Below are 27,679 nucleotides of genomic sequence, written 5' to 3' on the forward strand. Positions count from 1 at the left end.
CAAAATAAAAGCCTTGAATATTTTTACATCAACTACTTTTGTTTTGAGCATTATATAACTGATTTAACCCAATGACTATTACACATGGGATTAGTTTGGCCCTTTAAAATTAAGCATACTGAAAATTTCAAAATAAAAGCCTTGAATATTTTTACATCATGTAATTGCTCTTTTTGGCCGTATATGACTTTTTCATCCAAAGCACTGTTACACATGGGATTAGTTCGGAACTTTAAAATGGAGCATAATAATAATTTCAAATTAAAAGCCTTGAATATTGTTACATCAACTACTTGTGTTTTGAGCATTATATAACTGATTTTATCCAATGACTGTTATTCATGGGATTAGGTTGGCCCATTGAAATGAAGCATACTGAAAATTTCAAAATAAAAGCCTTGAATATTTTTACATCATGTAATTGCTCTTTTTTGGCTTTATTTGACTTTTTCATCCAAAGCACTGTTACACATGGTATTAGTTCAGAACTTTAAAATGAAGCGTAATGAAAATTTCAAAATAAAAGCCTTGAATATTTTTAAATCAGGTAATTGCTGTTTTTGGCTTTATGTGACTTTTTCATCCAAAGCACTGTTACACATGGTATTAGTTTGGCCCTTTGAAATGAAGCATACTGAAAATGTCAAAATAAAAGCCTTGAATATTTTTACATGACGTAATTGCTCTTTTTGGCTTTATTTGACTTTTTCATCCAAAGCACTGTTACACGTGGTATTAGTTCGGAACTTTAAAATGAAGCATACTGAAAATTTCAAAATAAAAGCCTTGAATATTTTTACATGACGTAATTGCTCTTTTTGGCTTTATTTGACTTTTTCATCCAAAGCACTGTTACACATGGAATTAGTTTGTCCCTTTGAAATGAAGCATACTGAAAATTTCAAAATAAAAGCCTTGAAGATTTTTACATGACGTAATTGCTCTTTTTGGCTTTATTTGACTTTTTCATCCAAAGCACTCTTACACGTGGTATTAGTTCAGAACTTTAAAATGAAGCATACTGAAAATTTCAAAATAAAAGCCTTGAATATTTTTACATCAGCTACTTGCGTTTTGAGCATTATATAACTATTTTAACCCAAGGACTATTACGCATGGGATTAGTTTGGCCCTTTGAAATGAAGTTTAACAAAACTTCCAAAATAAAAGCCTCGACAACATTTTAAATCGTACCGAACGGTGCGCGTCCGCCTCGCTCGACGTTCTTGCGGTTCTCCGCGTGCCGCTGATCGCGTCGCGGCGTCCTTTGGCGTCGACGCCGATTTCTGGCGCGACGACGCCGGGCCCATGCCCGACGGGCGCGCCTCGGCAGGCCCCGGCTAAATTTCTTCCGAAATTTTCTAGTTGGGGCCTGCCATGCAAAGCAATGGCAGGAACCTATTGCTATTCTCCCAAGAAAAGTTTCTTTATTATTATTGGGGCCTGCCATGCAAAGCAATGGCAGGAACCTATTGCTATTCTCCCAAGAAAAGTTTCTTTATTATTATTGGGGCCTGCCATGCAAAGCAATGGCAGGAACCTATTACTATTGTCGGAGAGAAGCGTCTCTTTAAGTATTATTATTCTTTATTTTTCTTCCGTAACCGTTAATGCGGCTCGTACCGCTGGGTGCACACCTACAAATGAGGTATCAAAACGTGCAGAAAATTCACGCCATTGGAGCTATTATTTTTGGTGGGATTTGGGCTTAACGTGGCGACATAATTCGCAAAAAACTACGAAAAAAACCCCATTATAAGTCAATGGGAAAAATCCTAGAAATACCCTATTTTTGAGGATTTGCTGTGTCGTCACAAATTCACCTAGAAATGCCATTCAAATTTCATTTTGTAGATACGTCTGTGATCTCTTCGAAAGTGAAGACGGCTCGTCGATACCAGTTACGGTTTGTCCACAATTTGCCTCTAAGCGACCCAAAGTTTCTCATTTTTCCTAAAGTTAGAGTGCGTCTCTGGCTGCTTAGAGTGAGAGATGAAGACAACTTTTTTAGCCCAAATCATTTTTGAAATCGCCATCACGCCCACAAATATCGCACGATTAGTATCAAAATCGGTCCTGACATTGATACGCCTGTCTGCTCCGGTAAAATGTTTTCGAAATTTATCTAGACCGTACGGTTTTCTGTCACGGTGCTTCAGAGCAAAGTCATGCGACAGGATTTTCTGAGGCTGTCTGAGGCTCTCTCCCATGTATTTTAATAGAATGTCAGATCTGGGCACAACATTTCTTTCTCTCATCACTGTAAATGCTCTGAGTGAGGTACAGATATGAATCTCGGGACTATCGCAGAAGACACATTGCCCTCTCATACGCTCGAAACGCTTTTCGAATATGTATTACGGTTCCCGAACAAGAAGGATTTGTTTCCAATGCTTTTTTTCAGTAAAACGTGTTTGCTCAAACACACAAAGTGTGTTTGAGAGCTCAGAGCTCACAGCTCACACCTGCTGAGACCATTATTTACCATAGCAACGGAACTCAAGAGGCTATTGGCTGCTGATTTGGACTACAAATACGCATCGCTGTAGTTCTATCTATCCTCAGTTGAAACAGATCAGGACTGAGAACTGGCCTTTAGAACTACCCGCTGCTATGGGCTGTATATAACTGATTTAACTCAGTAACTGTTACACATGGGATTAGTTTTAAACTTTAAAATTAAGCATACTGAAAATTTCAAAATAAAAGCCCTGAATATTTTTACATGACGTAATTGCTCTTTTTGGCTTTATTTGACTTTTTCATCCAAAGCACTGTTACACATGGGATTAGTTTGGAACTTTAAAATGGAGCATAATAATAATTTCAAAATAAAAGCCTTGAATATTTTTACATCATGTAATTGCTCTTTTTGGCTTTATTTGACTTTTTCATCCAAAGCACTGTTACACATGGTATTAGTTTGGCCCTTTGAAATGAAGCATACTGAAAATTTCAAAATAAAAGCCTTGAATATTTTTACATGACGTAATTGCTCTTTTTGGCTTTATTTGACTTTTTCATCCAAAGCACTCTTACACGTGGTATTAGTTCAGAACTTTAAAATGAAGCATACTGAAAATTTCAAAATAAAAGCCTTGAATATTTTTACATGATGTAATTGCTCTTTTTGGCTTTATTTGACTTTTTCATCCAAAGCACTGTTACACATGGTATTAGTTCAGAACTTTATAATGAAGCATACTGAAAATTTCAAAATAAAAGCCTTGAATATTTTTACATGACGTAATGAAGCATACTGAAAATTTCAAAATAAAAGCATTGAATATTTTTACATCAGCTACTTGTGTTTTGAGCATTATATAACTATTTTAACCCAAGGACTATTACGCATGGGATTAGTTTGGCCCTTTGAAATGAAGTTTAACAAAACTTCCAAAATAAAAGCCTTGACAACATTTTAAATCGTACCGAATGGTGCACGTCCGCCTCGCTTAACGTTCTTGCGGTTCTCCGCGTGCCACTGATTACGTTGCGGCGTTCTTTGGCGTCGACGCCGATTTGTGGCGTGACGACGCCGGGCCCAAGCCCGACGGGCGCGCCTTGGCAGGCCCCGGCTAAATTTCTTCCGAAATTTTCTAGTTATTCTTTATTTTTCATCCGTAACCGTTAATGCGGCTCATACCGCTGCGTGCACACCTACAAAAGAGGTATCAAAACGTGCAGAAAATTCACGCCATTCCAGCTATTACTTTTGGTGGGATTCGGGATTAACATGGCGACATAATTCGCAAAAAACTACGAAAAAAACCCCATTATAACTCAATGGGAAAAATCCTAGAAATACCCTATTTTTGAGGATTTGCTGTGTCGTCACAAATTCACCTAGAAATGCCATTCAAATTTCATTTTGTAGATACGTCTGTGATCTCTTCGAAAGTGAAGACGGCTCGTCGATACCAGTTATGGTTTGTCCACAATTTGCCTCTAAGCGACCCAAAGTTTCTCATTTTTGCTCATATTAGAGTGACAGCCGACCTCGGTTCATATCTGGGCACAACATTTCTTTCTCTCATCACTGTAAATGCTCTGAGTGAGGTACAGATATGAATCTCGGGACTATCGCAGAAGACACATTGAACTGTCATACGCTTAAAACGCTTTTCGAATATGTATTACGGTTCCCGAACAAGAAGGATTTGTTTCCAATGCTTTTTTTCAGTAAAGTGTGTTTGCTCAAACACACTTGTGTGTTTGAGAGCTCACAGCTCAGAGCTCACACCTGCTGAGACCATTATTTGCCATAGCAACGGAACTCAAGAGGCTATTGGCTGCTGGTTAGGACTACGAATACGCATCGTTGTAGTTCTATCTATCCTCAGTTGAAACAGATCAGGACTGAGAACTGGCCTTTACAACTACTTGCTGCTTTGGGCTGTATATAACTGATTTAACTCAGTAACTGTTACACATGGGATTAGTTTTACACTTTAAAATTAAGCATATTGAAAATTTCACAATAAAAGCCCTGAATATTTTTACATGACGTAATTGCTCTTTTTTGGCTTTATTTGACTTTTTCATCCAAAGCACTGTTACACATGGTATTAGTTTGGCCCTTTAAAATGAAGCTTAACAAAAATTTCAAAATAAAAGCCTTGAATATTTTTACATCAGCTACTTGTGTTTTGAGCATTATATAACTATTTTAACCGAAGGACTATTACGCATGGGATTAGTTTGGCCCTTTGAAATGAAGCATCCTGCAAATTTCAAAATAAAAGCCTTGAATATTTTTACATGACGTAATTGCTCTTTTTGGCTTTATTTGACTTTTTCATCCAAAGCACTGTTACACATGGTATTAGTTTGGCCCTTTGAAATGAATATTAACAAAAATTTCAAAATTAAAGCCTTGAATATTTTTACATCATGTAATTGCTCTTTTTGGCTTTATTTGACTTTTTCATCCAAAGCACTGTTACACGTGGTATTAGTTTGGCCCTTTGAAATGAAGCTTAACAAAAGTTTCAAAATAAAAGCCTTGAATATTTTTACATGACGTAATTGCTCTTTTTGGCTTTATTTGACTTTTTCATCCAAAGCACTCTTACACGTGGTATTAGTTCAGAACTTTAAAATGAAGCATACTGAAAATTTCAAAATAAAAGCCTTGAATATTTTACATGAAGTAATTGCTCTTTTTGGCCGTATATGACTTTTTCATCCAAAGCAATGTTACACATGGGATTAGTTCGGAACTTTAAAATGGAGCATAATAATAATTTCAAAATAAAAGCCTTGAATATTTTTACATCAGGTAATTGCTGTTTTTGGCTTTATTTGACGTTTTCATCCAAAGCACTGTTACACATGGGATTACTTTGGAACTTTGAAATGAAGCATACTGAAAATTTCAAAATAAAAGCCTTGAATATTTTTACATCAGGTAATTGCTGTTTTTGGCTTTATATGACTTTTTCATCCAAAGCACTGTTACACATGGGATTAGTTTGGAACTTTAAAATGGAGCATAATAATAATTTCAAAATAAAAGCCTTGAATATTTTTACATCAGGTAATTGCTCTTTTTGGCTTTATTTGACTTTTTCATCCAAAGCACTGTTACACGTGGTATTAGTTTGGCCCTTTGAAATGAAGCATTCTGAAAATTTCAAAATAAAAGCCTTGAATAATTTTACATGACGTAATTGCTCTTTTTGGCTTTATTTGACTTTTTCATCCAAAGCACTGTTACACGTGGTATTAGTTTGGCCCTTTGAAATGAAGCATACTGAAAATTTCAAAATAAAAGCCTTGAATATTTTTACATCAGCTACTTGTGTTTTGAGCATTATATAACTATTTTAACCCAAGGACTATTACGCATGGGATTAGTTTGGCCCTTTGAAATGAAGGTTAACAAAACTTCCAAAATAAAAGCCTTGACAACATTTTAAATCGTACCGAACGGTGCACGTCCGCCTCGCTTAACGTTCTTGCGGTTCTCCGCGTGCCACTGATCACGTCGCGGCGTCCTTTGGCGTCGACGCCGATTTGTGGCGCGACGACGCCGGGCCCATGCCCGACGGGCGCGCCTTGGCAGGCCCCGGCTAAATTTCTTCCGAAATTTTCTAGTTGGGGCCTGCCATGCAAAGCAATGGCAGGAACCTATTACTATTGTCGGAGAGAAGCGTCTCTTTAAGTATTATTATTCTTTATTTTTCTTCCGTAACCGTTAATGCGGCTCGTACCGCTGGGTGCACACCTACAAATGAGGTATCAAAACGTGCAGAAAATTCACGCCATTGGAGCTATTATTTTTGGTGGGATTTGGGCTTAACGTGGCGACATAATTCGCAAAAAACTACGAAAAAAACCCCATTATAAGTCAATGGGAAAAATCCTAGAAATACCCTATTTTTGAGGATTTGCTGTGTCGTCACAAATTCACCTAGAAATGCCATTCAAATTTCATTTTGTAGATACGTCTGTGATCTCTTCGAAAGTGAAGACGGCTCGTCGATACCAGTTACGGTTTGTCCACAATTTGCCTCTAAGCGACCCAAAGTTTCTCATTTTTCCTAAAGTTAGAGTGCGTCTCTGGCTGCTTAGAGTGAGAGATGAAGACAACTTTTTTAGCCCAAATCATTTTTGAAATCGCCATCACGCCCACAAATATCGCACGATTAGTATCAAAATCGGTCCTGACATTGATACGCCTGTCTGCTCCGGTAAAATGTTTTCGAAATTTATCTAGACCGTACGGTTTTCTGTCACGGTGCTTCAGAGCAAAGTCATGCGACAGGATTTTCTGAGGCTGTCTGAGGCTCTCTCCCATGTATTTTAATAGAATGTCAGATCTGGGCACAACATTTCTTTCTCTCATCACTGTAAATGCTCTGAGTGAGGTACAGATATGAATCTCGGGACTATCGCAGAAGACACATTGCCCTCTCATACGCTCGAAACGCTTTTCGAATATGTATTACGGTTCCCGAACAAGAAGGATTTGTTTCCAATGCTTTTTTTCAGTAAAACGTGTTTGCTCAAACACACAAAGTGTGTTTGAGAGCTCAGAGCTCACAGCTCACACCTGCTGAGACCATTATTTACCATAGCAACGGAACTCAAGAGGCTATTGGCTGCTGATTTGGACTACAAATACGCATCGCTGTAGTTCTATCTATCCTCAGTTGAAACAGATCAGGACTGAGAACTGGCCTTTAGAACTACCCGCTGCTATGGGCTGTATATAACTGATTTAACTCAGTAACTGTTACACATGGGATTAGTTTTAAACTTTAAAATTAAGCATACTGAAAATTTCAAAATAAAAGCCCTGAATATTTTTACATGACGTAATTGCTCTTTTTGGCTTTATTTGACTTTTTCATCCAAAGCACTGTTACACATGGGATTAGTTTGGAACTTTAAAATGGAGCATAATAATAATTTCAAAATAAAAGCCTTGAATATTTTTACATCATGTAATTGCTCTTTTTGGCTTTATTTGACTTTTTCATCCAAAGCACTGTTACACATGGTATTAGTTTGGCCCTTTGAAATGAAGCATACTGAAAATTTCAAAATAAAAGCCTTGAATATTTTTACATGACGTAATTGCTCTTTTTGGCTTTATTTGACTTTTTCATCCAAAGCACTCTTACACGTGGTATTAGTTCAGAACTTTAAAATGAAGCATACTGAAAATTTCAAAATAAAAGCCTTGAATATTTTTACATGATGTAATTGCTCTTTTTGGCTTTATTTGACTTTTTCATCCAAAGCACTGTTACACATGGTATTAGTTCAGAACTTTATAATGAAGCATACTGAAAATTTCAAAATAAAAGCCTTGAATATTTTTACATGACGTAATGAAGCATACTGAAAATTTCAAAATAAAAGCATTGAATATTTTTACATCAGCTACTTGTGTTTTGAGCATTATATAACTATTTTAACCCAAGGACTATTACGCATGGGATTAGTTTGGCCCTTTGAAATGAAGTTTAACAAAACTTCCAAAATAAAAGCCTTGACAACATTTTAAATCGTACCGAATGGTGCACGTCCGCCTCGCTTAACGTTCTTGCGGTTCTCCGCGTGCCACTGATTACGTTGCGGCGTTCTTTGGCGTCGACGCCGATTTGTGGCGTGACGACGCCGGGCCCAAGCCCGACGGGCGCGCCTTGGCAGGCCCCGGCTAAATTTCTTCCGAAATTTTCTAGTTATTCTTTATTTTTCATCCGTAACCGTTAATGCGGCTCATACCGCTGCGTGCACACCTACAAAAGAGGTATCAAAACGTGCAGAAAATTCACGCCATTCCAGCTATTACTTTTGGTGGGATTCGGGATTAACATGGCGACATAATTCGCAAAAAACTACGAAAAAAACCCCATTATAACTCAATGGGAAAAATCCTAGAAATACCCTATTTTTGAGGATTTGCTGTGTCGTCACAAATTCACCTAGAAATGCCATTCAAATTTCATTTTGTAGATACGTCTGTGATCTCTTCGAAAGTGAAGACGGCTCGTCGATACCAGTTATGGTTTGTCCACAATTTGCCTCTAAGCGACCCAAAGTTTCTCATTTTTGCTCATATTAGAGTGACAGCCGACCTCGGTTCATATCTGGGCACAACATTTCTTTCTCTCATCACTGTAAATGCTCTGAGTGAGGTACAGATATGAATCTCGGGACTATCGCAGAAGACACATTGAACTGTCATACGCTTAAAACGCTTTTCGAATATGTATTACGGTTCCCGAACAAGAAGGATTTGTTTCCAATGCTTTTTTTCAGTAAAGTGTGTTTGCTCAAACACACTTGTGTGTTTGAGAGCTCACAGCTCAGAGCTCACACCTGCTGAGACCATTATTTGCCATAGCAACGGAACTCAAGAGGCTATTGGCTGCTGGTTAGGACTACGAATACGCATCGTTGTAGTTCTATCTATCCTCAGTTGAAACAGATCAGGACTGAGAACTGGCCTTTACAACTACTTGCTGCTTTGGGCTGTATATAACTGATTTAACTCAGTAACTGTTACACATGGGATTAGTTTTACACTTTAAAATTAAGCATATTGAAAATTTCACAATAAAAGCCCTGAATATTTTTACATGACGTAATTGCTCTTTTTTGGCTTTATTTGACTTTTTCATCCAAAGCACTGTTACACATGGTATTAGTTTGGCCCTTTAAAATGAAGCTTAACAAAAATTTCAAAATAAAAGCCTTGAATATTTTTACATCAGCTACTTGTGTTTTGAGCATTATATAACTATTTTAACCGAAGGACTATTACGCATGGGATTAGTTTGGCCCTTTGAAATGAAGCATCCTGCAAATTTCAAAATAAAAGCCTTGAATATTTTTACATGACGTAATTGCTCTTTTTGGCTTTATTTGACTTTTTCATCCAAAGCACTGTTACACATGGTATTAGTTTGGCCCTTTGAAATGAATATTAACAAAAATTTCAAAATTAAAGCCTTGAATATTTTTACATCATGTAATTGCTCTTTTTGGCTTTATTTGACTTTTTCATCCAAAGCACTGTTACACGTGGTATTAGTTTGGCCCTTTGAAATGAAGCTTAACAAAAGTTTCAAAATAAAAGCCTTGAATATTTTTACATGACGTAATTGCTCTTTTTGGCTTTATTTGACTTTTTCATCCAAAGCACTCTTACACGTGGTATTAGTTCAGAACTTTAAAATGAAGCATACTGAAAATTTCAAAATAAAAGCCTTGAATATTTTACATGAAGTAATTGCTCTTTTTGGCCGTATATGACTTTTTCATCCAAAGCAATGTTACACATGGGATTAGTTCGGAACTTTAAAATGGAGCATAATAATAATTTCAAAATAAAAGCCTTGAATATTTTTACATCAGGTAATTGCTGTTTTTGGCTTTATTTGACGTTTTCATCCAAAGCACTGTTACACATGGGATTACTTTGGAACTTTAAAATGGAGAATAATAATAATTTCAAAATAAAAGCCTTGAATATTTTTACATCAGGTAATTGCTGTTTTTGGCTTTATATGACTTTTCATCCAAAGCACTGTTACACATGGGATTAGTTTGGAACTTTAAAATGGAGCATAATAATAATTTCAAAATAAAAGCCTTGAATATTTTTACATCAGGTAATTGCTCTTTTTGGCTTTATTTGACTTTTTCATCCAAAGCACTGTTACACGTGGTATTAGTTTGGCCCTTTGAAATGAAGCATTCTGAAAATTTCAAAATAAAAGCCTTGAATAATTTTACATGACGTAATTGCTCTTTTTGGCTTTATTTGACTTTTTCATCCAAAGCACTGTTACACGTGGTATTAGTTTGGCCCTTTGAAATGAAGCATACTGAAAATTTCAAAATAAAAGCCTTGAATATTTTTACATCAGCTACTTGTGTTTTGAGCATTATATAACTATTTTAACCCAAGGACTATTACGCATGGGATTAGTTTGGCCCTTTGAAATGAAGGTTAACAAAACTTCCAAAATAAAAGCCTCGACAACATTTTAAATCGTACCGAACGGTGCACGTCCGCCTCGCTTAACGTTCTTGCGGTTCTCCGCGTGCCACTGATCACGTCGCGGCGTCCTTTGGCGTCGACGCCGATTTGTGGCGCGACGACGCCGGGCCCATGCCCGACGGGCGCGCCTTGGCAGGCCCCGGCTAAATTTCTTCCGAAATTTTCTAGTTCTTCTTTATTTTTCTTCCGTAACCGTTAATGCGGCTCATACCGCTTGGTGCACACCTACAAATGAGGTATCAAAACCTGCAGAAAATTCACGCCATTCCAGCTATTACTTCTGGTGGGATTTGGGCTTAACGTGGCGACATAATTCGCAAAAAACTACGAAAAAACCCCCATTATAAGTCAATGGGAAAAATCCTAGAAATACCCTATTTTTGAGGATTTGCTGTGTCGTCACAAATTCACCTAGAAATGCCATTCAAATTTCATTTGGTAGATACGTCTGTGATCTCTTCGAAAGTGAAGACGGCTCGTCGATACCAGTTACGGTTTGTCCACAATTTGCCTCTAAGCGACCCAAAGTTTCTCATTTTTGCTCAAATTAGAGTGACAGCAGACCTCGGATCAGATATGGGCACAACATTTCTTTCTCTCATCACTGTAAATGCTCTGAGTGAGGTACAGATATGAATCTCGGGACTATCGCAGAAGACACATTGAACTGTCATACGCTCGAAACGCTTTTCGAATATGTATTACGGTTCCCGAACAAGAAGGATTTGTTTCCAATGCTTTTTTTCAGTAAAGTGTGTTTGCTCAAACACACTTGTGTGTTTGAGAGCTCAGAGCTCACAGCTCACACCTGCTGAGACCATTATTTGCCATAGCAACGGAACTCAAGAGGCTATTGGCTGCTGATTTGGACTACGAATACGCATCGCTGTAGTTCTATCTATAGTGGAATACTCAGTTGAAACAGATCAGGACTGAACTGGCCTTTACAACTAATTGCTGCTTTGGGCTGTATATAACTGATTTAACTCAGTAACTGTTACACATGGGATTAGTTTTACACTTTAAAATTAAGCATATTGAAAATTTCACAATAAAAGCCCTGAATATTTTTACATGACGTAATTGCTCTTTTTTGGCTTCATTTGACTTTTTCATCCAAAGCACTGTTACACATGGTATTAGTTTGGCCCTTTAAAATGAAGCTTAACAAAAATTTCAAAATAAAAGCCTTGAATATTTTTACATGACATAATTGCTCTTTTTGGCTTTATTTGACTTTTTCATCCAAAGCACTGTTACACATGGTATTAGTTCAGAACTTTAAAATGAAGCATACTGAAAATTTCAAAATAAAAGCCTTGAATATTTTTACATCATGTAATTGCTCTTTTTGGCTTTATTTGACTTTTTCATCCAAAGCACTGTTACACATGGGATTAGTTTGGCCCTTTGAAATGAAGCATACTGAAAATTTTAAAATAAAAGCCTTGAATATTTTTACATGACGTAATTGCTGTTTGTGGCTTTATGTGACTTTTTCATCCAAAGCACTGTTACACATGGGATTAGTTTGGAACTTTAAAATTAAGCATACTGAAAATTTCAAAATAAAAGCCTTGAAGATTTTACATGACGTAATTGCTTTTTTTGGCCGTATATGACTTTTTCATGCAAAGCACTGTTACACATGGGATTAGTTCGGAACTTTAAAATGGAGCATACTGAAAATTTCAAAATAAAAGCCTTGAATATTTTTACATCAGCTACTTGTGTTTTCAGCATTATATAACTATTTTAACCCAAGGACTATTACGCATGGGATTAGTTTGGCCCTTTGAAATGAAGTTTAACAAAACTTCCAAAATAAAAGCCTTGACAACATTTTCAATCGTACTGAATGGTGCACGTCCGCCTCGCTTAACGTTCTTGCGGTTCTCCGCGTGCCACTGATTACGTTGCGGCGTTCTTTAGCGTCGACGCCGATTTGTGGCGTGACGACGCCGGGCCCAAGCCCGACGGGCGCGCCTTGGCAGGCCCCGGCTAAATTTCTTCAGAAATTTTGTTTTTCTAGTTTCTACTGCAATACTGCAAGGCAGCACACTCAACAAGGGAGCACTAGAAGCTGTATGAAGTCAGAGTTGTTAGAACAAGTGGGACACCTGCCTAAAAGTCAAGCTTTTAGGCAGCAACTACAGCAGAGTCTGATCAGGAAATCATGATCTCTTATATTATGTCACAACTATTGCTGTTGGTCCCTAACCTTTGTGTTGCTTTTTTCCTGACAGTTGGAAACAGGAGTTCATCTCTGAGATTTTATTAGTACAGCCTTAAAGGACAAGCTGTTGCTCAGGCTATGACCGGCTCTACACTACAAGAACAGCACGCCTACATCCTGGTCTATCTCTATACCAGCATATGTCTATGTGGACTAGCTACATCGGCTGCAGGCGGTGGTACATACTGTTCAGAACAGGAACCACAGCTGGAGCAACGGAAAAATCTTAAGGGGAAAAAAATGAAATACAGCAGAATAAAGCAGAAAGCTGGCTTCAAGGTTTTCAGAGCAGGCTGGCTCAGCCACAGTCTGACACAGCTATAGGAACAAAGCATTCTTACAAGCACCAGCAGGAGCAAGGAATGTTTTAGTGACTTGTGGGAAGACAGACTTAAAGAAGAAATTAATAGACAGTAGCAACTCAAATCAAAATAAAATAGTAATGCTAATTATTAAAAATAGTTTAGCCCAAGAGCTATTAAAAATATTTTTTCTTTGATCGAGAAGTTTGTTTCTGAACGAAAATGAGCCTGGAATCTCTCAAAAGACCTTAAAAATATTTAAATATCTTAAAGCAGTTGAACCGTTCTTACAATTGCTGGTCAGCCTTTTGCATGTTTCCCCTGGTATTTTTGCTTAAGCATAAGATCTGCTTTATGTTTGGTGATGAGACAGGCAGTTGAAAGGCTTCAAAGCCACTGGACCAGTCAAAATGTATCATCGTTTCCAGTCAAAGAAAACATTTTAATAACATATACTAAAAGTTTATTTTAAACTTTGATTTTCCAGGCAGATTAATAATTTTGGCAATAACTTGCATGTTGAACCATTTAAATGAGAGCCCTCCTGTGGTGTACACATTGTACGAAAATTGTAAAGTACACAGCAGGTGGCTGATGACACTAAAGTTTGTCTCATTCACAGCTTATGATTTGATGAAATAAATGAAATGGTACTTTCAGTCACATTTAACCCTCTGGTTACTAATTTTAAATATTTAGAGTGAAACAATCACAAATACTGAATCTTTAAGATATGGCTTGCAGTTTATTCAATTTGAAACAAGAGTTTTGTTTTGGTTTCTTAGCAGCAGAGTCACCTTTTATTCCTGTTGAACTCTCCAGGATGTTTTGAAAATAATACTCGTTTCTTTCATTTGGGCATAGGGGCAAAGAAAACACTTTAATAGCTGTGTTAAAACAACTAGGTGGTAATAACATTGTTAAAAACTGCATCAAAATTCAAAAGAAATGTTCAAATATAACAAGAACAGTTGAGACAAAACCATACAAATGTGAAAAAGATTGATAAAACTGGCAAAACAATGTAGGTTTTTAGCTCAGGAGACAAAAGTGTGACCTGAGCATCATCTTGCAAAGCAATCTCTGGGTATCCAGTCTACATCATAAACAAAGCTTTTAAAAATGCTTTTCTCACCATAAACTCTGTTTCCTTGCGGATGAGAAGTGCGAACAGAGAAAAAAATATCCCCTTGCAGAAGTAAGGGCTCATCCAGGATGCCATTCAAGCCACAGATATTTTATATCACAGATATTGGTCAGGAAAAAGAATTGGCACATCTGCATCTTTCCTGTTAATATTTTTAATTAACATTTTTTATGTCACTTGTCTTATGAATTGGACTGTCAAGCGTAAATATATCCTCAATCTGATCTGCCATTTTAATAAAACACACTGCTGTTTTTCACACCGACGCATGAATCATGTCCTGATTAATGTGAAGGGGAAATCAGGCCTTAACTAATGCAGTTACATTTTAACTTTTAGATTTAATGTCCTATATTTTTTATTTGTGAAAACTGATGTGTTTAAATGCTCCACCAGGAAGCAAGTTATTTTATCTGTTGAGAAGCGGGTTATTTTTCCTGTGACTTTCCAGGCATATGCTTCTCTGTGCTTTCTGTCTTCTGTTTTTTTTATTTTGCAGACTGCTGAATTTCTCTTGCTTTCTTATCTCATGAGATTTTTCCCTTTGTTCCACGCCGGCTGTTAGAAATTCTCTCTCAGTTTTTTTCTGTTTTTTTTTTTGTTTGTTTCCTAGGTGTTTTCAAATGTTTCTATACTTTCATCTAATATTTGTGACATTCCTTTTGTATCATAAAATTTGCAAAGGAAGACCTCTGCTTGTAAAGAAAGATTTTTATATCCAGATTATTTTTTTCAGATAAGGCCAGAAATGCCCATCCAGGAGCTCCTCTCACTTAAAGAACACAGACACAATTTTAAAAAGAAGATCCCTCATTCATATGCATTCATTTTGTAACTGTGTCACATGTTCCTCCCATTTATGTGCCTGGATTCAGGGAGCCCCAGCCCCATCCTACTGGCATCCATAAATCTCTCCTCTGCATTGTGACTAACATACCCTGAGGACAACTCTTTCAAACAGAAGTATTTCATCTTCCCATCAAGCCTCTGCTCAACCACATTTACAAACAATGCATGCAGTGGCTCTCAGGCTGGACATCCACTAATGCAGAAAGGCATCTCATCTACACATATTTACAAAAATATAAAATACTTTTTTTCTCTCCCTTGTTTTTGTTTACAGCTTACTAACATTTTCTCATGCTCTCTTTTTCTCCTTATCCTTCCGCTCGCTCTGCAAGGTAATGGCTGGAAGACTCTGCACTGCTTTATTTATCAGTGACCATTACTCATTTCACAATTCAGAGAAAATCTATACAAATTACACCTCCTCTCGCCCACCACAGTCATTGGCTTGAGAGAATCCGTTCACCTGCAGGTCATGTGACTCACAATATTCAAGATAGCTTCCTGTGGATTTATCTGTGCACAGTGAAGCAACATTTCATGATTACCAATAACATAGAAGCGTGTCATAGAGGCATTCATTTAACCTACCTTCATGCATTTGAATAAACTACAATGTCCTCAAAAAGTTAATTTATTTCAATAATTACATTTTACATGTAAACAGACATATGTGCTTCTTTTCATTTTGATCAGTAGTGTCAGCTAATACAAAAAAACACAAATTCAATAAAAATAAGGGTTTAGTTATGGGAATGTTACTGTATAGAAATGTTAGGTTCTATGCTGTAATGACACAAATATTATTGGAAAATTGAGTTGAAGGAAAAATATAGTGGAAAATTTTGCCCAAACCAAGATAGCTAACTGCAACCTCTAGAGAATTGTGAAACAGAGTCTATTCATAAGTTTGAAAGAGATTCACAAAACATGGACTAGGTGCAGAAAGAGGCACTGAGTGAAACAAATTGCCTTGTTGATGACAATTTTAAGTAGTACTTATCAGTAAAATTGTTTCATCCATCTACATGGACAATTCTTTTCTCCTTACATACATAAATGAAGTTCCTTTCACTTTGTGTGCAGATTATGTTTGCATATAGCTGTAAAGCTCCAAATTCAACTAGCCTGTTGATTGCAGCTATTTTCAAAGTCTTCTCTTTCTGTTTTGACCACCAAAGCACTCGCCTCCAGTCAGCAAAAACCGAAGCAACAGTGAAACCTTGCTTTTAGCTGCTGCAGGGCAAAGCACCACTTTCATCACTGCATGGAGGTTATGGTATATTAAATAAACCAAAGATTTGTGTTTGCCACATTAAAAAAATAAAGATTTGTGTCAGGTCTGTGGATTCAACAGGGAAAAAATGCTAATGTGTAGCTACAGATAAAGCTGCAGATAAAACACAATTTCTTTTTCTCTCACATTTTCCTGAAAGTCTTATCAAAGGGAAATTAAAGCCTTAGTTATTTGATGTGGGTAAAAAAAAACAAGCAAATGGTTTTACTCTTTTTTTCTCGTTTACTCAATGGCTGGTAGTAGAGTGTGTAGGCTGGGAGAAAGAGAATGGTGCAATCATTTTAGACAACAATTGCTAAATTTCCTGAAACTTTCCTTGACCTCAAGGCCAAATCTCAATTTCTGGTTCTAAGGACTGAACTGTTTTGATACTGTGGGTGGAAAGGGAAGAAACAATACCTGTAGAAAACCCAACCGTGCATATGGAGAGGAAAACTGATCAACTGCAGACCTTTTTACTTGGGGTCAGTAATACTAATCACCACATCACTTCACGCAGCATTTAACATGTTTTCTTCCGCTATTGCCTTTGGCTAGCCTCATCTCAATCCCCATAAACACTGACCAGTTTCACTATCACTCTTGGAGAAAAGCATCACTACATCACAAAGATGGTGAGACCAATGTTAGTTTTCCACCACATTTTTGCATGTAGAACAAAAAAAGTCAGACTTTTGTCTTATCTGAGTAAAGCACCTTCTTCAACATGGGTGTTTTATCTCTTAAATGATTTTCAGTGGGGCACACTGCAAATGATATGTTTTCCTTTCAAATGTCTGTTAGAGCCAGGTCTAGAGAGAGTCAGACTAACAGTTATTCTGTTTTGCAAAATATCTAAAGTTGAGTCATTGTAGACAATATTTTCACGTTTTGCCACAAATTTCGAACTGGTCTGAGCTTGAATTTGTCTCAGTCGAAGAAAAGTAGCAAAATGTGCCATCACCATGTTTAACATTGGGAAGAGTGTGTTCAGTGTTGTTTAGTGTTCCTTCTCTGCTACACATATTGTTTTGCATGTTGATCAGACTATTCAGTCTTAGGAAAATGTATATAATTACTACAAGTGAATAGTGTTTAGAAATCCATAAGCATGCCATACCTATCAAATGTTTATTTCTTAAAGATTCTGAAAGGTTGTGATTTTAAAAATTTATCTTTCTCCTCCCACTTTGTTCAAGGAGTATGGATATGTTTGTGCACCTCTACTCCAAACCCCAAAGGCTGAGTTTCCTTCCACCCAAACAAATGCAAACATTAACTCCAGTACATGCAGGGATTTTATCTACTCACCTGGAGGACTGTGATTTTCAGCCAGTTCTGCAGGCCCACAACCTGCTCGAGTGCACGCACTGAGGTAGAAGCGGAAGAGATTGCCCCTGTCCGATCTCACAATCTGGTGTTGAGTGACGTCAGGCAAAGTGAGGTTCAGCTCAAAGGAATCAATCACCTCCAGCGAAGTCTTATTTACTGAAGAGGAGGCAAGAAAGATGTCAGGTCAGTTTAGATCACACGGTACCCAAGATGGACCACTGCCAAAAAAACTATCATTGGTGAGTCATGTTGTAATGGAACATAGCTATAATGGGGGTCAATGTTTGAGGGAGAAGGAAGATGAAGAGATGTCATACTGGATCATACATAAAGCGAATATGGGAGATACAAGTGGTGACAGGTAAGCCGAGGAGGAATACATTAAGACGAAAGGCAAGGAGATGAAAGGTGGAACTGGAGAGCTCAAGAGGACGGGGTTGTAAACAAGTGGAAATGAATAAAAAGAGGAAGATGCAATGAAAAGGATGGAATGAAAGAATTGAAAAAAATATATATATTTTTTAAAGCATTTAAAGGTAAGGTAAAATATTTGAAAACTGTTTAAACATGGAAAAACGAGAACAGATAAAAGGCAACAAAACAAAGAGACAAGGGAAAGTGCGAAAAAGAAATTAGAAGGCCTGGCAATTACAAGTACAGTAGTGCAGCTTATCACTAAACATGCATTATACATCAAAGTAAAGCGTGTGTGCAGACTGGTGAAAGCAGCACTCTAATATCCTCCTGAAAGCCCCCCCAGTGATGTCACTGCTGTGCAAATGTTGGAACGGCAGGTGAGAGCTCGGCATGCCAGATCTTTTTGTGACTCTTCAGCGGTGCACAACGCTGCATTTTTTTTTGTTTGTTTCTGGTGACAACAGATTACTCATTCATTAATCAAACAACTGCTTTTGTGAACCAGCTGGACATGCAGACAGCACATATACTGTTGCGCCACAAATCCTATTTTATTTAGCTCATTAGCAGCAAACTGGATTTTAAGCGTTCTTCAGTTACATGTTGAATCAATTCAGCTGAAAAGAAACATTCAGACGCCCACAGATTGCACAGTGTGGGTATATCTGTGTAAAGTCGGACATCTGATACTGGAAAAATAAGCAAAGAGGAGGGGAATTGGGGGGCAGAGTGTATTGAAGAGCTGGCCAGACTCCGTGGGTGCAGATGGAGGCGGCGGAGGGCTGTCTCTGCATTCACATTTTACACAAAAGACTTCAGAAATGTCAGCAAACGAGGGTGTAGGCTTTGAAAATAGAGATCATAATAAAAGCTCCTGACTCTCTCATTCGCCCTAGCTGTACTACAGCAGAAAGGCACTTTCTCACATGAAGAAGAGGAGTGATAAATGTCAGTGGAATTTACACAAGAGGCACCACTAGCACTGGCTTAAACATTTCTACCAGGAAATAAAAAAAAAAATTAAATAAAAAAAAAATTTAAAAAAAGCTGGCATCCAAGCAGAAATGTGATCAGGAACAACGAGGGAGCTGTTAGAACCGAGTCTTAGGGAGAATGTGGTGGAGGGTATAGAGTTAAACAGCGCCCCCAACTGTCTGACAAAATAATACACATGAAAAAAGGAAGGCTGGGAACCGGTGGAAATCAGGTTCTCAGACGGAAACTGTGGAAAATGTTTTCAGTGTATGGGAAACCTGTAGGGTTAAAAACCAAAAGCCCACACATCTGTCCTTTTAAATTTCAAACTTTTATAGACTTACATTTCAAAATAGCACTGATATATGCTAGAAATGTTATCACACAATCTTTTACACAGTTGGAATTTATCATCTCTGTTCCCTAAAAACCTAAACCATAAAAATTTAATTCTGAAATTCGGATCAGGTTTATTTTGCTGTTTTTTTTTTTTTTTTTTTTTGCTTCCAAGAACTATTTCACTGCATTTTTAAAATCAGGACTGGATTCTCCTTATTTGAATTCAAATTCTTATATCCACTATACATGAGTTTATTTTCTCTGCCAATATTCAACAAATAATTTTCGGTTTGACATCTAAACAGAACTCCACAGGTCTAGTTTAAAATCTTGATCCATAAAGGCAAATGTTTTTATTATAACTGATTTAAGAGAGTGTGTATAGATTTGGTTGTTCTGTCAAGGACCCTTAAACAAAACAATCAACTAGTTGGACTAACATGTATTAAAATGGCAGATGAAAGACAAAGGGGCATCATCTAAATAAAAATCAATGAATAAAGGTCTTTATATTGTGGATTTTTAAACTTAGTTAATCAAATAAAAGGTGATCTCTAGAAACTTAAACACAGGTAACCTGTTGCCACATTTTGGAGTTAAACTTTAAAATAAACGTTTTTTGTATGCAGAGAAAACATTTCTGCACATCATTGTTAATATTTAAATTAAACATAAGTCAAAAAGTTGAAAGCTTGGACATCAATTATCAGGAAGTGTGTTTTATGTGTTTACATACAGAGGTGATACTTTAGAAAATAACCAGTGAGGATGCCATTCGTCACTGACGGTGGTCCCCATTCCAGCAGAACAGTGTCATCATCCTGAATCCTGGGAAACAGCACGGGCACTTTCTCTGGAACTGTTATACAGAAAACATTTAAATATGTAAATAAAATACATAAACTGAAGTTACCATTCAGGCAATTTAGCCAAATGACAATTCAGAATGATGTCAAAAAAAAAAAAATGAAGGGATTAAAAATAAATAAAAACTAACACTTTTTCTGGATTTCTCTGATAAATCCCTCAATTCCTGTTCATTTTAGTTTATCCATAAGCATGAGCCAGAGCAGAAGAACGTGTGAAATTTTAAAACTGCAACCATATGGATCTTACTGTCAACAAGAGTGAATTCATGGACATACTTGCCTTGCCTTGGTCTGGGCAGCCAATAGCACTGACGGGAAACTTGTTTATGTCTGGTGTTCTGTGTTTGAACTACTTCACTTGTGTTGTCTCACATTGTTTGCACACATTCATATTCATGATACATTATTTATAAAAGTGCTGATTTATTCTCTTATGAGACTTCTGTGAAAGTTTTTTTTTCTTGTAAGATGTTATTTCAAGCATTATTTATTTTTCTTGTGGCAGATATTTAAATTGTGAAAAGATAGCAAATGGGAAGAGTTTTGTATAATGAACCAAAAACTTTTTTTTTTGGTTTGTTTCTCTTCTACTTTAGTTCAGACCTGTTGTATCACTAATAACCACACAGATGCTGACAAAAGATGGCTGATCTAACAGCTAAATCCTTAATCCCTCACCTACAAACTGTGACCGGAGATATTCGGGTTCTCTAACTTAGAAGTTAAGTGAACTGCAAAACAAACAGCAAATCACAGTTTAATTACATTCAAAGTTTAAGCTTTAGCATTAAAAATGAATATACATTTAGCATCTGATATGTACATACACTGTATGGAAAGGGAATTTCTTTCATACTGTCTGACATCAAAACCTGCTTAGGTTCAATAAGAAATTTTCCCTGCACAAGACACAAGCACAACATGATGCTGCCATCACCGTAAGTCGCTGTCCGGATGGTGTTTGCAGGCTTTATTCTTTATTCTTCTAAATCTAACAATGGTCTTTATGGCCAAACATGTCACTGTTAGTTTTAGCATAGCAGATCTCTCCAGAAATTAAGGTCTTTATCTCTGACCAAATGTGCTAGGTGTGATGTAGCCTGTAATATTGCTTTTGGAGTAGTGGCTTCTTCTTTACTGAGTGGCCTTTTGTTTGTTGACCGTTTCATCTTTGCGTAATTCAGCTTTGACTTTAATTTTGGGATTGATTTTAGGCCAAAACATGTTCATCTCATGAAACACATAAACTGACTTCTTCTTCCACAGCATTATGGCTAAACATTTCCAAGGTGTTAATACTTGAATTGTTTGAACAAATAAACACAGTACCTCCAAGACGCTGGAAAATGTGTCTAAGAATGAACCAGACTTGTTAAATTTTCTCCCCTTGATTTTGCTTAATTGTTTCATCATGCCACTCAAGAATGCGCCTCTATCTTAAAATGCATCCACGGCAAAATCAAATTCCCCAAATGTTTCAAATGAATAGAAATCGTAGTGTATATAAACTTTTTGGTTTGAGCAAGGTAATAAAAAAAATCTCAGGAAAATATCAGTCAAATATTATCTATGTGAATGCAAAAGGAGCATGGATGACTTGTTGCATGGATGTGTCAACTTACCCCCCTCTGGAGTATAAAAGTTGACTGGATCACTCTTTGGTCCTTTTCCCTTCTTGTTAAAAACGTTCACTGTGAGTCTGTACTCAGAGAAAGGTTCAAATCCTGGCACAATGACATGAGTCCTGTTTCCAGGGAAAGACTTGGACTTATGCTCCTCTAAAATCTTGTCAGGACTCAGGAAGCTTTTCATTCTCTCCCAGTTAACCTGCGAGATGAAAGATGTAAAGAATAAGAAGTGCAGAGAAATAGTTTGGATAATGAAACAAAGTCTTTGAAAACAATCTTTTGTAACCCACCAATCTCTAGTCTTACACTACCAAGAGCATGTTTCTTAATACAACTTTAAAACAAATTCCTTCACTAAATAAAATGTACATCAACTGTTTATTATATGCTGTACATTTGAAACATTGTAAAGATGTCAGGTGCAAGAATCTCAAAATCTGAGCAAGAAAGAAAACGTCACAAGAACACAAACTGAAAAACAAGTTGATAACCACAAGAAAAGGCAAATTCAAATCTTTATTTATCTTTAAAGGAAGGTGTAATATTGTCTCTTCCTGATTTGAAAAAGACACAAACATCCATGTAAATCCACTGCTGTAATTCATATACGAAGCAGTTATTTACTCTTGCTAACTTATTGTATTAGTAGATTATTATTGTATTATAATCTACATTTAAAGTTTTTTTGAAAAGGTACAAAAAATAACTTTTGCCACAACAGCCTTCTCTCAACAGTAATAATGACTGAAACTTAATTTCAGTTGCAAACTAAAAATAGGCAGAAGATAAGTAAATCTAACCCGATAGACTTACATTGTAGCCTCCAAAATGACCTCGCACTGTGGCTGGGAGAACTGGGCTCCAGCTGACTCTGAGAACGGTGGTGTTGATCACCTCCACTGCTACATTGTGTGGTGCTGCAGTCGGAACTTAAAAGGAAGTTAAAAAAAAAAGTTACAAATCCCAATATATAGTGATTCTGACACTACAAAATATCTAAAAATTGAACCTAACAAATTCAACATAAAACAAAATGAATTAAGATTAAGTAAGTGATTTCAACATCAAATTTAAAATAACATAAAATGTGCATAGATGTCATCAAAGAAAATGTTAAAAGACTTTTGTTCTCACAGAGATGTTAGAAATAAGGATTTTTTTTTTAGTGGGTTAACATAAAACCCAATTAATTAGGGTAAATAATCATGCTGTTGGTAAACTGAATTATAATAAAATGAGTACAGTGGAAAAACATTTCAAAGGTCTTTGTTTGGAGTGTGTAGTATAGATAATTCTGGTTAGAGTCACAAATAAAAATGTGCATTCCATAAAACAAACAAAACAACTATTTAACTTGATAGCAACTAAAGCTGCATTCAAAGCTAAATAATTCTAAATCCTATTACTAAAAAGTTAAAAAGTTAAATAAAAGCCATGCAGATGTTAGGGAATGGTGGAAAGCCCTCAACAGGCCATCGTGTTTTTTGATCTGTCAATTCTCCCAGAGTTTCTGACTTTCAGACTTTCTTCTCTTATACAAAGGTTATCTGCCACCTGCTAGAAATAATAATAGTGTTTCTCTTGTATTTGTCAGAAAGGTCAGAGGAGGGAGGGGGGGAGAGTCACAACTGCACACCTGCACATGGTAAAAACCTTTGAGTAAAGGTAAAATAAGAAAAGAACTTAACCTGACACATTTTCCTGGAGACAGTGCCAAAAGACAACTGAGGAAGCAGATGGAAAAGATAGCACAGGAAGTTCAAAATAAAGAATGAGAACAACAATAGCCTGGTGTGAAAACTTAAGCGTCAGGGTTTATTAAGTTATCAAACATTAGAAAACACATAAACTGAGCTGACAAGATTATAGGACTCACTATCTTCTCCAGAGTAACCGGTTATGGGTCTTGGTTCTGGACCCCAGCCGAGGCTGTTCCTGCTCTGGATTTTGATCTCGTACGGTGCAAAGGTGGATGTGTTCCTGACGATAAAGGAGGGTCTTGTGACCAGGTGCTCCTGCCATTTATCTTCCACCTCCAGTTTTCTGTAGGAGATCTTATACTCAAGTCCTGGACCATTGAATTCAATAGGTAACAGTGGCTACAAAATAAAAGAGGAAAAATGAAATAAAGATAGTTACCATACTCTGTGGTCAAGCCAACTTCCAGGCCAATCAGGAATATTAACACAATGCACCAAGCAGGTATTGTTATATCCTGGCTGATTAATGCTTATTAATGAAATCAAGCCCTAATTTAATAAAAAATTACATTTACTTCCATCTGAAAATAAGACTTTAGACCACTGTACAACAGTCCAGTCCTTTCTCTCCTTTGCCAAGGTAAGACTTTTGATGTAGTCACTTGTTTAAGACTGGCTTAACACAAGGGGTGCGACAGCTGTAGACTTTGTCCTGGATATGGACTAAATGACGTTCTAGCTTTCCGAGAAACTGAATTTTGGCTTTTCATTATCTGCAAACAGCAGCCATCAAAAGTAACTGAATAAACACTTTTAACAGATCACTGTGCATGTAACAAATCAAAATAAATGAGTTTCACTTTTATTATTTAAATGTTTCAATAATATTCTAATTTATTAAGATGAACTTGCATTAGAAAAACTCTAGAATCTTAGAAAGGTTTATTATTGTTATTAAAATGAGACATTAACATAAAAAAAACTCTCTTACGTCCCAGCTGATGTCCATTTCATGGGGAAAGTGGCCATGAATTCTGATGTTTTCCGGGTTTCTGTCTGGTGCTTCAAGGAGAAAAATAAGGAGAATAATCATGTTGTTGCAAAGAAGAGGATCAGTAGTTGACATCCTTATTTCTGTCTGCTGTAATTTGCTGGAATTACACTAAACCGAAAGGCACGAATTTATATTTAATGATGAGGAAATTTTATCTTATTGTAAATAATGCTTTCAGAGTTACAGTGACATGCGGATATTCTCTCCCCTGACTGGTACAAAGTCATATAGCTGCAGGCTGACTTTTAGACTGATACCTTAGGAAGGAAAGGTTCAAAGTCAGACGCTTTCTCAAACCCACAGATGACCTCACCAAAACATGCTAATAAAATAGAGGAATCATACCAGCAGGGGGTGTTTTGAGTCTCTCCGTGGGCTCACTAGGTGGTCCAGGTCCAATGGCATTAACAGCATAAACTCTGAACTGATAGTTAAGGTCTCCATGAAGAAAGAGCTCAGCCGTTGCCTGGTTACCGGTGACTTTCTGCAGCTCCTTCCACCTTCCAGGCTCCCAGTGGCTCTCCTCATACTCCACCACGAATTCTGTACAACAGATGAGTGAGGATCAGACATATTTAATCAGTGCCTTACTACTGAAAGGCAAAAAAAAAAAAATAATGGATGGTCTCAGTTAAAACTATAATTGTTATTAACAGAGAAACAGAGACAGTTCGTTCCAGTCAGAAGCTCAAAAATAATCACTTAGAGCTGGGTGCCCTTTCTGTGCAGCTTATTGAGAATAGCATGATTAAAGACAGTCTGTCTGGGTCTATTTATTGTGCAACTATTTTTTTTATGAACTCCACAGTGTTAATCTAATTTTCCAAATCAAAGAAATAGCATCATCTTCTTCTTCTGAGAAGAAGATGATGTGGTTTGGTTAAGTTAATCCAAAACCACACACCTATATGCAAGTCTAATTTTCATTGCTAAACAAGTGGCAGCAATGTGTTAAGAAATAAGTCGACATCAGAGGTGGTTCTTGAATGAATGGTAATCTGAGCAAACCAACAAGACTTCTGCCCCATTCAAAACACACACACACACACACACACGCGCGCGCGCGTGCCTTTAGTGTAGCTCTTTCTTCAAAAAGTCCAAAACATTGACATTTTGTATTGAGAAGACATTAATCAAAAACCTTAGGAGCTAAAAGATTTTTGTGTTTTTGCAAAAGAGTTACATTTCTTGAAATATATTTAACTGTCTTTAATATGAAATTATCAATCTGAGGTCTGAACAGCCTTAAAATTGTAAGATTTGGAACTAGAGATGTTCAATTGCAGCAAGGACTCATTAAAATTTGTGAAATAACCCTTTAATTTAGTCTCAAATTGGGATGCCGACAGAAATTTCTAATAGAAATCAAAATAAGGATGGGAAACATGAACCAGAGAAGCAGTACACCTTATGCTGCTTGTTGGATATGAAATAAATCAGAACCACTTTGGTCTCTCTTTACATTTAACACAAAACAGTCAAATGATATGAAACGCATGAGGCCTGTCTTGAAAGAGCTGGAAAAAGAGGGTTTATATTATGCTATTAAAGAAAACAAAATGTTGAATAAGAAAAAAAAATAACCTTAGGAGCAAGTTGAGAATTAGAAGAAAAAAAAACAAAAAAACAATAAGATTTTATTTCTCTTAAGACAGTTGAGAATACTTTTTATCATCCATTAGGAAACATAACGGACCTACTAATTTTGAAAGTCTGCGAGAAAGATTTGCACATTTAAATTCTTATCATCCCTGTAATTTTCAAAACTAAATTAGCCCTTTCTGAAAGCATTAATGAGAAACAAGCTTTCCTGCTGGGTTTTATTTGTACAGCTGTTTCCAATCTTCACTTGTTAAAAGAATTTCATTTAGACTCCATTGACAGTCAAAGGGCTTGAATTTTCCCATGTTTGAAAAGAAAAAAAAGAAGAAGAAGAAGAAGACTGAAAACATTTAGAGACATTAATAAATGCGTTATATTCCCATTGAGTATAAAAACACCTCCAACAGTGGTTGGCACATTTTACATAATAAGTCAGCTTGCTGTCAAACTATATTTTTAATCAAAACATACCACTGCAGTAACAAGCTCCCAATAAAAATCAGTAAATCTGTGAAAAGCTAAAAATAATGATTTCATATTCTGAGTCATGTTATCTGTCGGAGTTCTCTTAAGCTAAGTTGTTGTGAGTGGAGACTCTATTTAGAGTACAACGGTGTGGGAGAAAGTTTTATTCTTTTTTCCTTGCTTTATTTATTTGCTTTTCCAGTCAACAGAGTGGGTATCACCCTGTGTCGAGCGCAGAACTACAGTATGGTGGTACATATGGCTAAAAGTGTAAAGGTTGCTGTGTGATTGTCAATAGAGAATAAGGGTAAATTCTCAATTTTTGTATTTGTTCCTTACTGCCCTAGACAATTTTGAATTATAAAACAACTACAGGCATTATTATGTAAATACCATCTGTATTTTATTAAAATCAAAAGCAGTTTGAGGCAAATTTGCATCAACATTCTGCAAGGGGTTTATGTTTCTAATAACTTGCTGGATAAAATGTATTTTTTTGCACAATGCGGTTTGATCAGAGACCAAATGTGCAGTTGATTGTGTGACAAGCAGCAGAATGACATGTTTGCTTAATGAGACATTCATCCAAGAACTGGTTGTGTGCTTGAAAGAAATAGGCTGGCACAAAAATATCTTCATATTAACTTTCCATAAAGTGTGGAGCATGAAAACACTTTGTAGATTACTTCTGCCATCTACAGGAACACTCAGATGACTCTGCAGTTGTCAGGTGTAACAGATGGACAAGAATCTGAGTACAGAGAGCTGGTGGACCCCTTTGTGGCAGGGCATGGGAACAATTGTCTCCTTTTTAATGTAAACAAAACAAAAGAGATGATTGCCAATTCCTGGAGAAACAGGATTAGATCAAACCCTATTTCTATTTCTGTTATGAGAGAAGAAGTGGAGGTGGTTGAGGAATATAAATATCTCAGTACTGAACAACAGATTGGACTGGAGAAGCAATAG

At 36.7% G+C, this 27,679-nt stretch overlaps 1 protein-coding gene across 6 annotated transcripts in view; it reads right to left on the reverse strand.

Annotated features, from left to right (window-relative positions):
- The window catches only part of LOC102230406 (neural cell adhesion molecule L1-like protein), an 83,208-nt gene that overhangs the window by 17,020 nt on the left and 38,509 nt on the right, over nucleotides 1-27,679 (reverse strand). For 5 of the 6 annotated variants that reach the window (XM_023337958.1, XM_023337961.1, XM_014472180.2 and 2 more), the window contains exons 17-24: nucleotides 24,989-25,186; nucleotides 24,581-24,651; nucleotides 23,766-23,988; nucleotides 23,578-23,613; nucleotides 22,703-22,818; nucleotides 21,884-22,088; nucleotides 20,129-20,251; nucleotides 17,641-17,817 (exon numbers count right to left, since the gene is read on the reverse strand). In XM_023337958.1, coding sequence (XP_023193726.1) covers nucleotides 17,641-17,817; nucleotides 20,129-20,251; nucleotides 21,884-22,088; nucleotides 22,703-22,818; nucleotides 23,578-23,613; nucleotides 23,766-23,988; nucleotides 24,581-24,651; nucleotides 24,989-25,186 — 1,149 coding nt within the window. The remainder of the gene's footprint in view (nucleotides 1-17,640; nucleotides 17,818-20,128; nucleotides 20,252-21,883; nucleotides 22,089-22,702; nucleotides 22,819-23,577; nucleotides 23,614-23,765; nucleotides 23,989-24,580; nucleotides 24,652-24,988; nucleotides 25,187-27,679) is intronic. The other variant, XM_023337963.1, reaches the window with a different exon arrangement.

This window comes from Xiphophorus maculatus, chromosome 1 (assembly GCF_002775205.1).
Source record: "Xiphophorus maculatus strain JP 163 A chromosome 1, X_maculatus-5.0-male, whole genome shotgun sequence".
Lineage (NCBI taxonomy): Eukaryota > Metazoa > Chordata > Actinopteri > Cyprinodontiformes > Poeciliidae > Xiphophorus > Xiphophorus maculatus.